The 12,420-nt window shown below is 49.1% G+C and overlaps 1 protein-coding gene across 1 annotated transcript in view; it reads right to left on the minus strand.

Annotated features, from left to right (window-relative positions):
• The window catches only part of ANTXR1 (ANTXR cell adhesion molecule 1), a 79,028-nt gene that overhangs the window by 25,132 nt on the left and 41,476 nt on the right, over window positions 1–12,420 (minus strand). The window contains exon 14 of the mRNA XM_048290179.1: window positions 6,199–6,240. Within this exon, the coding sequence (XP_048146136.1) occupies window positions 6,199–6,240 (42 nt within the window). The remainder of the gene's footprint in view (window positions 1–6,198; window positions 6,241–12,420) is intronic.

Below are 12,420 nucleotides of genomic sequence, written 5' to 3' on the forward strand. Positions count from 1 at the left end.
GCTTTCCAAAACTGGGAAAGCCAAAAATACTTTGAAATTGAAACTCCCCATCAGGAAAACTGAAAAACTGGGGGGGGGGAAGGGGAAATCCAAGAAAAACTACGGTTTTCATGGCAACCAAAAGCATTTCAGTTTATCAAAACACACAGAAATTGGGCTGCAAAACGTGTCCTGATCTAAGGGAAGGGTAACAATTGGTCACAACTACCAGGTTCTTCTCTTCAGAGCTGCCCTCTCTCTCTGGCCCCAGGCAGAGCTGCTGAGGCTCTTTGCTGCAACCCAAGAACTCAATATCTCTGCATGAAGTTTTCCATGAGGACTTTTTTTTTGTTAAAAAGAAAGAAAAAAAACCCCGAAAAACAAATTGGAAGCGAAGCCATCTAAATATTTTCCTTCAGCAATTCTCTTTCTCTCTCTTCAGTTTAGCACAGACTGGACTTCTCACAACAGGAAATACCAAGGTTTAGGAAATCTTCCCCACAAGCCCTTAAAAGCCCTGTGAGTCCCCTCACTGCAAGTTGGGAGCCAGGACAACAGCACACGCACAGAAAGGCAACACGGACCTTGAAAAACAAAGGAGTCACAAGTTTTTTGCAGAATGAGTCTGTTTACATGTTTGGAAGGGCAGGGGAGGTTTTGCAATACAAGCAGAAAGCCCCCACCAGGGATGTCCTACACTCCTGGCCAATGTGCTCACCACACACGTGAGGAACTGCAGGAACTGGAAACGGGGGGTCAGGGCAGGGAGGCAGCAGGGAAATGGGAAGGAAGAGGCACCCAGTCCCCACCATCCCCACACCCCCAGCTCACTGCCCCGTGAGCCAGGGCTGAATTCTCACATCCTGCCTGCTTCACCTGTATTCTTCTACACGTGGCTGCACCAGCGTTTGTACCTGAGGAGCTTCAGCTCTGACCCAGCTGCAGCCTCAAAAACAGCCCCGGAAAATTCAAGTGCATTTAAGGATGCTGGAAACTGACTGTACAGCACTTGGCAACTTTCCACCCCCAAAATCTGCTTTAGATGGAGCTAGAGTTTCTTTTAACAAATAAGAAGAAGCAGGACAGAACTGCATTTCACAGTCAGGGATCCAGATTCATAAGTGCTGGATTGCAGAAAACAAAGATCTGTGTTTATCTCAGAGGCCAGGCCAGGCTCTGGATACTTTGACCCTGACCTGAGAGAACCTCATCTGTGGGTAACACAAGGATAATTCAGGCTCCACAAGGGACATCTGAACCACTCAGGGTAAGAATTCAAACTAAATTTGGCCAGATATTGAAAAAAAAAGTTTGGACAACTTACCCCTCTCCCCACCCTTATAATTATTTTCCCAGTTGTCTCTGCAATGCCTGAATTTTGTCAGAATTCAGCATTTATAGAGAGCTCTGCCTGCACCAAGGGCTGAGCCACGACACGACAATCATTTCTCTGTGAGAGATGTTGTCATCGAATTCTACAGTTGAGAGAACACAGAGGCAAATCCAGCTGTCCTCAAGACTCCTTTCTACCCCTTCTCCCAACACTGGAGTCATTCCCAAATCCCATGGCCACCTCTCAGCTGCTTTGTTACACTTTGAGGACACCTTGCCCTGTTCTCAGGGAACATTTCCTCCTACTGTGGAAGGTTTTGCTTGCTACCTTGGTATCTCTAAAGGCTCCCCAGTATCTTCTCTTCTCCAGCTTGAACAACTTCAGCTTCATACAAGCTCATCCTTGAGGCACAAAGGTTTATCAAACCAGCCTTGATCATCACAGAAACTCCCCATTTATCTGTGGTCCAGATCCTGCCTGAAGTCCTCCAAGAACAAAGCACTGCGTGTGCACAGATGAGAGGGAGGTCCGGGTTTGGTGAGAGAAGGATGCTGAGCTGTTCCCACTCCAGAGCTCAGACACCGAGCTGCAGGAAGGTGGAGATCCTATAAGGTCATGGGAATCCACACCAGGATGGGATTAAACCCAACTCCCACAGCCTCTGCACTGCACTGGGCCTGCCTGGATATTCCACATGAAATTGGCTATGAAACTCCGCACCCTCATGGTGTAACACCTGTACCTCATCTATTGCCAGTAACAGCCCCATCTTTTTTCTTTTAGATGCTCTCTCTTGAAAGGTTCTTTTCTCCTCCTCCCATATTTCCACAACGCACTGTAAAAGGGAAGGAGGAGCACTGGAACACCACTGGGACCTGGCTTCATTTCAGGAATAGCAGAATAAATTTCCTGCCTTGGTGTCTACAAAAAATTCCTATCAGATCCTTTCTCTGGAGCTTGTTTTGCTGTCTCCCCAGCAAGGCTTTCCAGAAGGAGCAAGGAAAACAATTTGGAAAGGAATAATGATAGCAATAATTGAACAACCTGGTCTAGTGGAAGGTGTCCCCTGCCCATGGCAGGGGAGTGGAACAAAATGATCTCTAAGGACCCTCCCAACCCAAACCATTCTGTGATTCCATGATAATAAGTGAGAGTTCAAGCAGCTCTCCAAGCAGCTGAATCTCCTTTAGTCATTCTCTGGCCTCAGGGATGTTGTGGGAGAGATCAGATTCCAACAGTCAGCGTGGATCCAGCTGAACAGGGCTTTCATCCCTTGGCTGAACAGCAGCTGCCGAGCAGGGAGTTAAGTCCCTCCTGTCCATGCTGCCTCCCAGGACAGTGACAACGACCTTCAGGGTCTGGTGCCAGTGCTGCTGAATGGCCCTTTCTGTCCAGCACCTCCCTGTGTGTGTTTGCTGTGCTGTGTGTGGGTAAGAGGACAAGAGACCTAAGAATTATCCCATTACAGGCTGGTTGGTGGCTTGGCTCCGGTGCCACAGTAGGGATGTGCGTGGATGTTGGGTGACAGAGCAGCAGGGAAAGGAAGGGACTGAGTGATGAGGAAAGGGCAAGCTCTGGGCATGTGGGTGATCTCCTGCCTGGCTTTGCCAGACTCCAGGGAGCTTTGTGTCCCTGGATCCCTGCTGTGGGAACAAGTGGCGCCTGCATAGATTCAGCTGTGGGTTTTAGGCTCTGCTTACAGGGCAGGGCCTAAAACCCAGTGAGGGCAGTGTGTGTCTCTTGGGATGCTTGGAGGGGCTCCAGTTTAGCACCCTCTGACTGCAGCCAGTCTGTCCAGGACTGACAGCAGCAGAATTCTGGCCTGGGCCAGGGAGTGAATAGCAAATTGTTGGAAGATGCAGAGCCCTGCAGTTGGGGTTTTTTGGTGTATTTTGAGGATGGGTTGCTATAGTAGAACCAGCTTCAGCCTTGGGTGAGTTTCTGCTCTGAGCTGGGCAGAGCTGTTCCAATAAACCCAGCCCAAAGGTGCTGGGGCACAGGAGTAAAAGCAGCTGTGTCTTCCTCCAGCAGGACTAGAAGAAGCCTTCCTGTTCACTGGAGGTAGAAGAATGTGGTTTCAATCCACCTTCAGTGACTAATCACAGGCCAGAAAGGTGCTCCTGGCTCCTCCAGGCACCCACCTCTTCCGCTTGGCATTAACTCAATCCTTCCTAAGTGAAACCATCTGTCCTTCCCTGGGCTTCACCCTCAGCATCCCGAGCTCCCCGAGCAGCACAGCAGGAGCTGACAACATTTGCAATTTCTGAATGAATTAATTGGGAGTTTCTGGCCAATAATGATTTCCTTCACCAACAGTGAAGTGTCTCCAACATGTCTCCAAGGGCCTCTGAAACAGAGTTCAATAAAACCTTTGGCGGGTCCGACAGCAAAGGCTGCTTCCCCCTCGTTGTTCCAGTGTAATGCATTCTCCTTCCTCCTGTGGGCCTCAGCTCCCAAACCTGCTGATGCAAGAATTCCTTGACGTTTTTTTTTATTTTGGCCAAGACTTTCGTGAGAAGAAAAAAATCCAACTGTAACCCTGCTGCTGAAGGGACCAGCAATCCCTCCTGCTGGAGAGGAGCAGCTGCTGGTTTCCTGCAGGGGAGGGGGATATCTGCAACACCTGAATACCTGGATTGTAGAAAATCAACTCCATCTTCTACTTGTTTAGAGCAAAGAAGAAAATCTGGAGGCTTCAACCTTCTGAGAACACATCACACTACTGCCAGCCCCACTCTGTGGACCAGCCCTCTCTAGGAGTAAATGCACCAACAAAATGCGTCTTGTCAGAGCTTCTGCTATTTTTTCCCTAGTGGGAAGCTCTTCTGTCTGGGAAAAACCAGTGCAAGTCACAGCTTCAAGCCTTACTGATTTCTGAGCACTGCCCTGATGCTGTACAGCTACTAAAATAGTATAGACTATATTTTCCTTTTTAAAAATCCTTTGGCTGCTAAATGTGCGCGTTGGCTCTGGGATAACTGAGTTTAGGGGACGTGCTCTGGTGGGAAGCACAGGTGAAATGATACCGTTAGAGCAGCTGGCACACTGAAGAGATGGATGCCCCATCCCTGGAAGTGTCCCAGGCCAGGCTGGACGGGGCTTGGAGCACCCTGGGATAGTGGGAGGTGTCCCTGCCCATGGCAGGGGTGGAATGGGAGGGTCTGTAAGGTCCCTTCCAACCCAAACCAATCCATGATTATTGTAACCAAACCCTGCCATCCCAAGGTCCCCAAAGAGGAGAATAACACCCAAAAGAATGTTCAGATCCCCTCCTGGACTGATGAGGCAGCAGGTAAAGCACAGGTCCTAATGAATGCCAATTTTCAATCACTGTGCAGAGCCCTCTCAGGGTACAACCAAAGCCTGGACAAGTTGAATTTCAAGCTGCAGCTGTGGTTTTGCAGTAACTGCTCTGCTTTTGCAGCACTTACTGGGTTGACAAAAGACTTCCTTATAGGTGACGCACGTCTTCCCTCTTAGGGGATGTAATTTCCCCCTGCAGCTCTTGGCCAGGGAGCCAGCATTCCAGAATGATGTATTTTAATTAATTTCAGCAATTGAATCCCTTGGCTTGGAGGCATGTGTGATGCAGAACAAAGCACGTGCAATTTGAGGTTAATATTTTCCTTTTCATTCAGAGGACAGAAGCTGACAAAGCTGGTGGATTTTCACACAGCCCAAACAAATATCTGCTTAGGGAAACGGGCCAGGTACCTGCAGAGGGAGGCACAGGGAGCACTGGATCCAAATGCAAACCCCCCTTGGGTCTGGGAAGGGTCTCATTTGGACTTTGCTTCAGGCCTGTTTTGAAGGGGACAAGTGCCCCAAGGTGGAGATTCCAGGGCTGGCCTTGGGTCCTGCTGCTCTGCACAGTGCAGGGAGAAGCGAGGCCAGATCCCTGCTCCTTGCAGAGGCCTGAGCTTTCCTGAGCCTTGGCTCAGCCCACACTCCCTGTGCCAGGCTTCATGGAGAGCAGACAGCACCATTTCACAAGCTTTTCCACTTGCACGCTGAAGCAGGCAATGAATTTGTCTCCAGAAGCAGAAAGCAAGGCAAACTACCCAAGCAAATCACTCTGAGCACAGACCTAAATCTAATTTTACTTGCATGTTTAAGAGGAACTGATCCAAACCCCAGTGAAGTCAATGGAAAAACTCCCATTGCCATCAGAGTGCCCTGCACAGAGCCCAGGGCCTGCAGTGAAATCCCATGTGGAAAACACCGGGAGCAAAGCAGAGACTCATTGTGTGCTGAAAGCAGGAGCACAGAGAAAGAGGCAGATGGAAAACTGGGCATGTTTCTGGGCACAGCCTGTTAAATAATGGTGGCAGAGCTTTAACCATTTGTGACAAGATTCATCTAAAGCTTGTAAGCAGAGTTAAGATGGAAGTTTTAATGTTGATTTACCATTTGTTGATTATTCTCCACTAAAACTTCCCTGGCTTGTGTAGCTCTGCTGATGTCAAGAGGATTTTGCTGGGGTTTTACATCTGCTCGCAATGTACCTCAGACAGTGCAAGGACCGTGAGCTTCCTTTTCTCACAGCAACTGTGCTCTGAGGGCTCAGCACCGGGAGCTCCTGCCAGGGGTAGTTATATATCCCAAACCACCAAAATCATTACCATGCCATTCCAGGGAGGCAGCTAAGCACATGTTTAGGTTCCACTAACTTCAGAGTTAAACACAGGCTCAAGGGTTGTCCCTTGTGTGAACCACAGCCTAACTCTGCAGTGCTGTTCTGACCAAGTGAGGCATTGTCTGAGCTGTCCTCCTTCCCCACCTGCTCAGTGGAGGCACTGAACTCACAGATTTAATCACCTTTTGTGAGGAGACTGAACAAAACCTTGTCCTAAACACCGAGGAGACCAGGGGTCAGTGTCACTCACCTCGCTGTCTTCTGCAGGAGGTGGGGGAGGCTCTTTGATGATCTAGAAGGATTAAAGAGAAAGAGAATCATAAATTCACACTTTGTTCTTTAGCACAACTCAAATGTCACCAAAAAAAAAAAAAAAATTCCAAAGGAGAAAACAACAGGATGTGCTGCTGGAACCCTCTGTTACCACACGCTGTGATCACGGGGTGCCTGTGGGTGCCACTGTCGCCGAGGGGCAGCAGAAAGTGTCCCAGAGCCCTGCCACAGGGACACTCCTAATGACAGCTCCACACTCACACTGCTCATTAGGTCACCCCTGCCCTCTGTGAGGCAACAGAAAATTCAAAGTCTGATATCCCTGATTCTCCTAATCCCAGCAGTTGCCACAGTCAGTGCTGGCTCTGAGCATTGAGGCTTCACCTGAACAACCACACTAAAATCAGCATCTCCTCCTCCTGCCCTCTGCACATGTGTACAAATCCTGCCTCAGATAATTCACAGTCTGAACAAAGGCTGGAAAGCAAAACCAGTGTGAAGCAAAAGGCCCTGGGGACATTGCAAAGCAGTGATAACCCCCAGCCTGTCTCCCAGACCATTCTTCCTTTTTCATTCCAGAAGGCTGTGCCAGCGCATGCTCTTCACATTAATGCTTTTCATATTAGCAGGTTAATATAGTTCACTGTCATAAACTTCAAAAAATATAAATATATATAATATATATGGCTCACGGAGGTTTGTAATAAAGCAAGCAGGGTGAGGTTGCAGCCTGGTCCAGGATATTCTCCATAGAAACCATTTCAGTTTATGTGGGTGTGAGGCCATTATTTCATGCAGAAAGTTTGCATCCAGGGCTCGGCAGGCAGTTGGCTGCTACCAGAGCCCTGCATCCAAGAGCAACAGAGAGGTTTCCAGGGGGAGGGCAGCGACAGCAGGCACGTCAGACCCTGTCCCTCACAGCCAGAGCAGAGCCCCTGCGCAGCCCCAGCCCTGGCATGGCAGTGCCGCGCCCCAGGATGGGTTTGCTCCAGCAGTTTCCAGTGCATCTGGACAAGGCAGCTCTTTCTGTGCACACCAGGCCAAGAGTCAGAGGCTGTCTGAGCACCAGTGGAGGTGACACTGAGAGTCCTGAGCTCTGCTCAGAGCTGGGTGTCGGGGGCAGAGGCTGCCCTGGCATGGGGGACACACGCGTGGGCTTCAAAATCACCCTGCAAACAAAAAATACAGTCCCAAACAGCAACAGCTTGGCTGTTTAAATGCAGAAAGGGAAAATTGCAATCACATTAAAGGCCCTGAAGATATAAATATTTACAGCAATTCCTCTCACTCGTGTTTTTCCCCCTGTGATGAGCTCACTGTTTTTATTTTCCTCTGCAAAGCCCGAGTCATGCAATGTGGCCATTAATGAGGAGCATGTGCCTCTGGCTGGGGAGGAGACAGGGCTGGAGCAGTTTGTGTCTCAGCCCAGGGCAGTGATGAGTGCTGGGCTCTGCCATTACCTGCTCCTGGGCCACAGGGCTTCTGTTTTGGTGGCCTGCAGCACTTCAGGGAACCCCAGCTAAAGAGACTTTGTGCATTCAATCAGCACTGAATGTGGGCATGCACAGGAGCCCAGAGCTCTCGTGGAAACACAAAATCACTCATGAGGAGGAGTGTGGTGGAGACTTGCTCATCCCCTGTTCTGGCACAGCAGGAGTGTGGGTCAGGTGTGGCTGATGGTCCCCGTTAGGGAGGAAGGAGGGGGGATGGCCCTGAGGAGCTTGAGCTGACCAGCAGAGCTGGGCAGTGAATGAAACAGCACCCATCTCCCTGCCCATCCTGGGATTCCCAGCTTGGGCCGGATAGAAACGATGAAAACTTTGTCATTTTCAAAAAATGATGAAAAGTAGATGAGAAGTGGGTGATACGTCCCAGGGGCTGCCCAGGGAGGTTTGGAGTCCCTATCCCTGGAGGTGTCCAAGGAAGGCCTGGATGTGGCACTCAGTGCTCTGGGCTGGGGACAAGGTGGGGATCGGGCACAGGCTGGACTTGGTGATCTCAGAGATCTTTTACAACCTGAATGATTCTGGGATTCTGTAAAAAGTGGATGAAAAGTTGTCTGCATCCCAGTACTACTCTGTGGAAAGGAAATTCTGGCTATCAGCATGGTTTACTCGGAGGTGTAAGATGGACACAGCACCATCTCTTCTGCGTCTCCTGACACACTAAATACTGACAGAGTGTGCAACGCACCAAAAAACACAGGAGACTTTTTCAGATTAATTTTGGTCAGTGTGAGGGGGTGGCATTTGTCAACAGACCTCCTTTAGAACCAAATGCCTGAACACAAACCCATCAGACACTGAGAAATTTCAGATATGTGATCCAAAAAGTACCTGCTGGAAGAGGCCTGGTTCCCTCCTGGAGCATCCCCTGTTCTGGTGGAACATCATGGGTTCCAGTGGAGTTTCTCTCATTTGCATTGGCACGAAAACATCAGGATAAGCCATCCAAATTTGGTCCAGCAAAGTATCCAAACACAACTTCTCAGCCAGTATCACTGGCAGCTCTGCAGATTGCACACTTGGCAGTGAGGAGATGGCTGTTTTCCACACATTTGCATTCCTCCCCATAACATATGCACACACGTACACACAAACTGACTGACTTCTGTAAACAGATCAGGTGTTTTCTATCACAGGCTGAGAGGGGGAAAAAAAAGACATTCCTTCCATTTTTGAGTGCTTTGCACTTCTAAGAGCAACTGAACTCCCCATAAATTGGCAGCATGGACTGGTTAATTTGGACAAGTCTAGAGATGGGGGAGTTCAGTCTCCTGTGCCTTTGAGCCTCTACGACCTTTCAAAGTTCAAGTCTTACCAAAAAATCTAATTTCTGACTCTCTGCCTGGGTCTTCAAACAGCACAAATCTTTTCCTTCTCCCTTTTGGATTCTTAACATTTACAGCTCTGAGTGCATGAAATCCTTATTCTGGGGCACTGAGACCCTTGTTTTGGGGCATTTGAGACCCTTACTCTGGGCACTGAAGGCATCCCAAGCATCCACCAAGCTGCCTTGGTGCCATCCCACAGCAGTGGGCACAGCAAGAGCCGGGGGCAAGGCCAAGGGCCCAAAGGCGCCACAGCCGCTCGCCTGGCACAGGCAGAAACAACTCAAGGACAAGAGTGAAGCTGCCGTCGCAGGGACCCTGTGAGGACACAGCCCACGTGGCCACCTCGTTTTTGCCCTAGCTGCACCTCTGGCCTGGCCAGATGACACCCAGGACCTGCTGAAGGGATCAGCTGGGAGCAGGCCAGGCCCAGCACAGCGCTCCGGCGAGTTTGGCTTGGCAAGGCCGCCCTGTTTGTCCATGTGTGCTGCAATGTTTGGATAACCCCAAGCCATCCCTGGGATTGCTGTGTAGCTGGGTCTCCTGTCCCTGTGTTTGGGAGAAGAACACGATGGTTTGGCCCCAGGTTTGCTCTCCAGGTGAGGAATACCTGAGGGGTTCCACACCATCACCATGCTACAAAAACCTGGCAGGGCTTTTTTCCAAGGGTAAAGGCCCCTGGGATGGAGAGGTGGCCACTGGCCTTCCTTGGCACAGGAAGGAACTTTGAGAGCAGTTGTCAGCACTTCCACACACTCAGCTGTGAAAATTCAGGACAGTGAAGTAATTCTTTGCCTTTCACCACAGATCCCAACAAGCACGTGAAGGGCAGGTCTCTGTTAGCTGGGCCACTCTGTGTCACAGATCCATGGAGCAGCAGCTGTTTCTGATGGATAACCCAGTGGCAAAGCAGAGGAATGCTATTAGCCACCTCCTGGAAGGTTAAAAGCATTGGGAAGGATGAATTTTCTGTTGCCCTGAAATTTCTATAGCCACTCAGGCATAAGAAAGCACATGTTGAATCCAAACTTTGCATATTCCAGGAATGTGTCTAGGATGTTTTCCATCTTAGGAGTCCAGAAATCTCCACCAGCTCTCAGTGTCCAGCAATCACACAGTAAGTATCCCTGGAGTTTTAGATGATAAATAGGGGCAATATGTTTCTTGTCAGAGGAGCCTATCTACTTTAGGATGGGACAGATCATCATTTAAAATGAAGCAAACAGTACAAAATAAGAAGTAAAGGACTTTGCCTCTAATTAGGACTACAGGTTGGAAGCATGCAGTTAACTGAGCGGATTATTTTTGTCCTTAATTACCTTCACTCTTCTGGAAAACACAGAATATATATTCTTGCTATCTTAACAAACAAGGGTTTTAAATAGCATTAACAGTGATCCGTCTGACTAATTTCCTATTTTTTTTCCCTTACATATTTATAGTTTTGTCCTCTCAGTCCTGTGACAGTTTCATAGTTGAGGTATGAGTTGGGTAAAGGAACATTTCCTTTTTATTTCTGTCATATCTCCTGTGTCTTCTCAGTACCCATAAAATCCTTGGAGATCCGGTCTACACTTCAAAGCTAACACAAGCAGAGGCCTGTCCCAATTTCTTCACCTGCAGTATAATACAATCTTCTTCCTGCTTTCTCTCTCTTTCCTGGGTTGTCTCCACAATGTTCCAGATGATTCATGATCCTGTGCTCCCTTCTCCCCAGATCAGCACAACTGCAGAAGAGCTGTGCCCCGTGTGCCCCATGTGAGTGGGTGGGAATCAGAATCCATGGACCTTTGTAAGGAATCTCCATCCAGCCAACAGGGACCCTGCCATTTTATGATGCCATTAGTTTTAGGCTCTTCAGGGTTGCTGCAGAGCCGATGCATTTCCTCCCCTTCTCTTCCACCAGTTTAGCCATGTGGTTTTAATCTATATTTTCTGTATTTTCTCCATCCAGCTTTTTGTTTCCAAAACTTCTGGTCATCTGCAGTACAGACTGAGAGCCAAACAGATTGCTGGGTTCTTCCATGCTTACTTCCAGAAAACAGCTTTAAAGTTAAAACTGGTGTTAGATGCTTAAATACCAACACCTCATTTATATGCCAGCCACACCCCTGTATTTAAAATCACTGTAGTATGAAAATGAGTGAGGTGAGGCAGATTTTCTACGTGGGCAAATAAGCCAGCCCAGCCTCTCAGGCCACCCTGGATGGCTGCAGAAGGGAGGCAGAGACTCGTGTTTACTTCATAAACCTGGGAGGAGGTGTGATGTGCGAGCACGTGGGGAAATGCACGTGGGGAAAAGGCTCAGGCTCAGCTGCCCCAGGGACAGAATTCCACTCCCAGCCCTGGAGTGCCCTCGCTGAGCTCCAGCCCAAGGCTTGGGCAGGCTGGGTGGGGCCATCCCCTCAGATATTCCAGGGCAAACCTTCGTGCAGGTCCCGCTCTGGGGCAAAGCGTGGCCCAAGCACAGCTCCCTCATCCTGCCAGGGTCAGTGTCTGTGCAGCACGTGGGCACAGGGGAACCGTCCTAGCGAGGGAGACCATCCCAGCACAGCCAAGCCTTCCAGCTAGTACATTAATTATGCCTTCACTGTGCATCCAAACACTTTAAGCAGCTCCATTTCCAAGCCAATCTAACACGGTGCCTGCAAAGTCCTCCTCAAGACAGTTCTGGAGGTTTATTATCTCTTTGGCTTACATCTGCATTAAAACCTATTTGATTTATATCAACATTAAACCTGAGGCTCATGTTGGCCTCCTAGCCAGAACAATTTCACCCTTGGACACCTGAACAGCCTCTTGCCCGCACAGTTCCTGCTGTGGATGTCTGCCCTGCTCCAGGTTGCGCTGTGCTCAGGAAAGAGGATGAACGGGAAGACAAGCAGTAACTGGGGGAAGGCAGAAGCTGGGATCTGCTGCTCTGCAGATCTGCTCAGCTCAGGAAAGGTGAGGTCACCCTGTTAGAGGTGTCTGTGTACTTGCCATCATTCTTGTTACAAGCACAGTGTTGGGGAGTTCAGCAGAGCAGAATTGTTTCTTTGTTTTCTGTTATTAAATAAACCTCCTACAACATTTGGAGAGGTCGGTGCCTGCCTCCTATGCTTTTGTAATATCCTCCACAGGTATCCAGGGAAATTTTGCCTGTGCTGGTCTCAGGCACAGCAAAGAGTTATTATTGTTCTGATCTACTGAGCAACAATTGCCTCTACTGTAAACCGAGTAAATTCCAGACTTCATCCCAGAATACTTCTGAGACCAATAAACTTGGATCCATTTGGAAACAGCATTCCTTCATGGGCGCACGCCAAGGAGATACCGGGTTCCAGATAAACCTCCAGAGGGAGTCTATTGACTCCAGTCCATTTACTC

This window comes from Corvus hawaiiensis, chromosome 36 (genome assembly GCF_020740725.1).
Source record: "Corvus hawaiiensis isolate bCorHaw1 chromosome 36, bCorHaw1.pri.cur, whole genome shotgun sequence".
Lineage (NCBI taxonomy): Eukaryota > Metazoa > Chordata > Aves > Passeriformes > Corvidae > Corvus > Corvus hawaiiensis.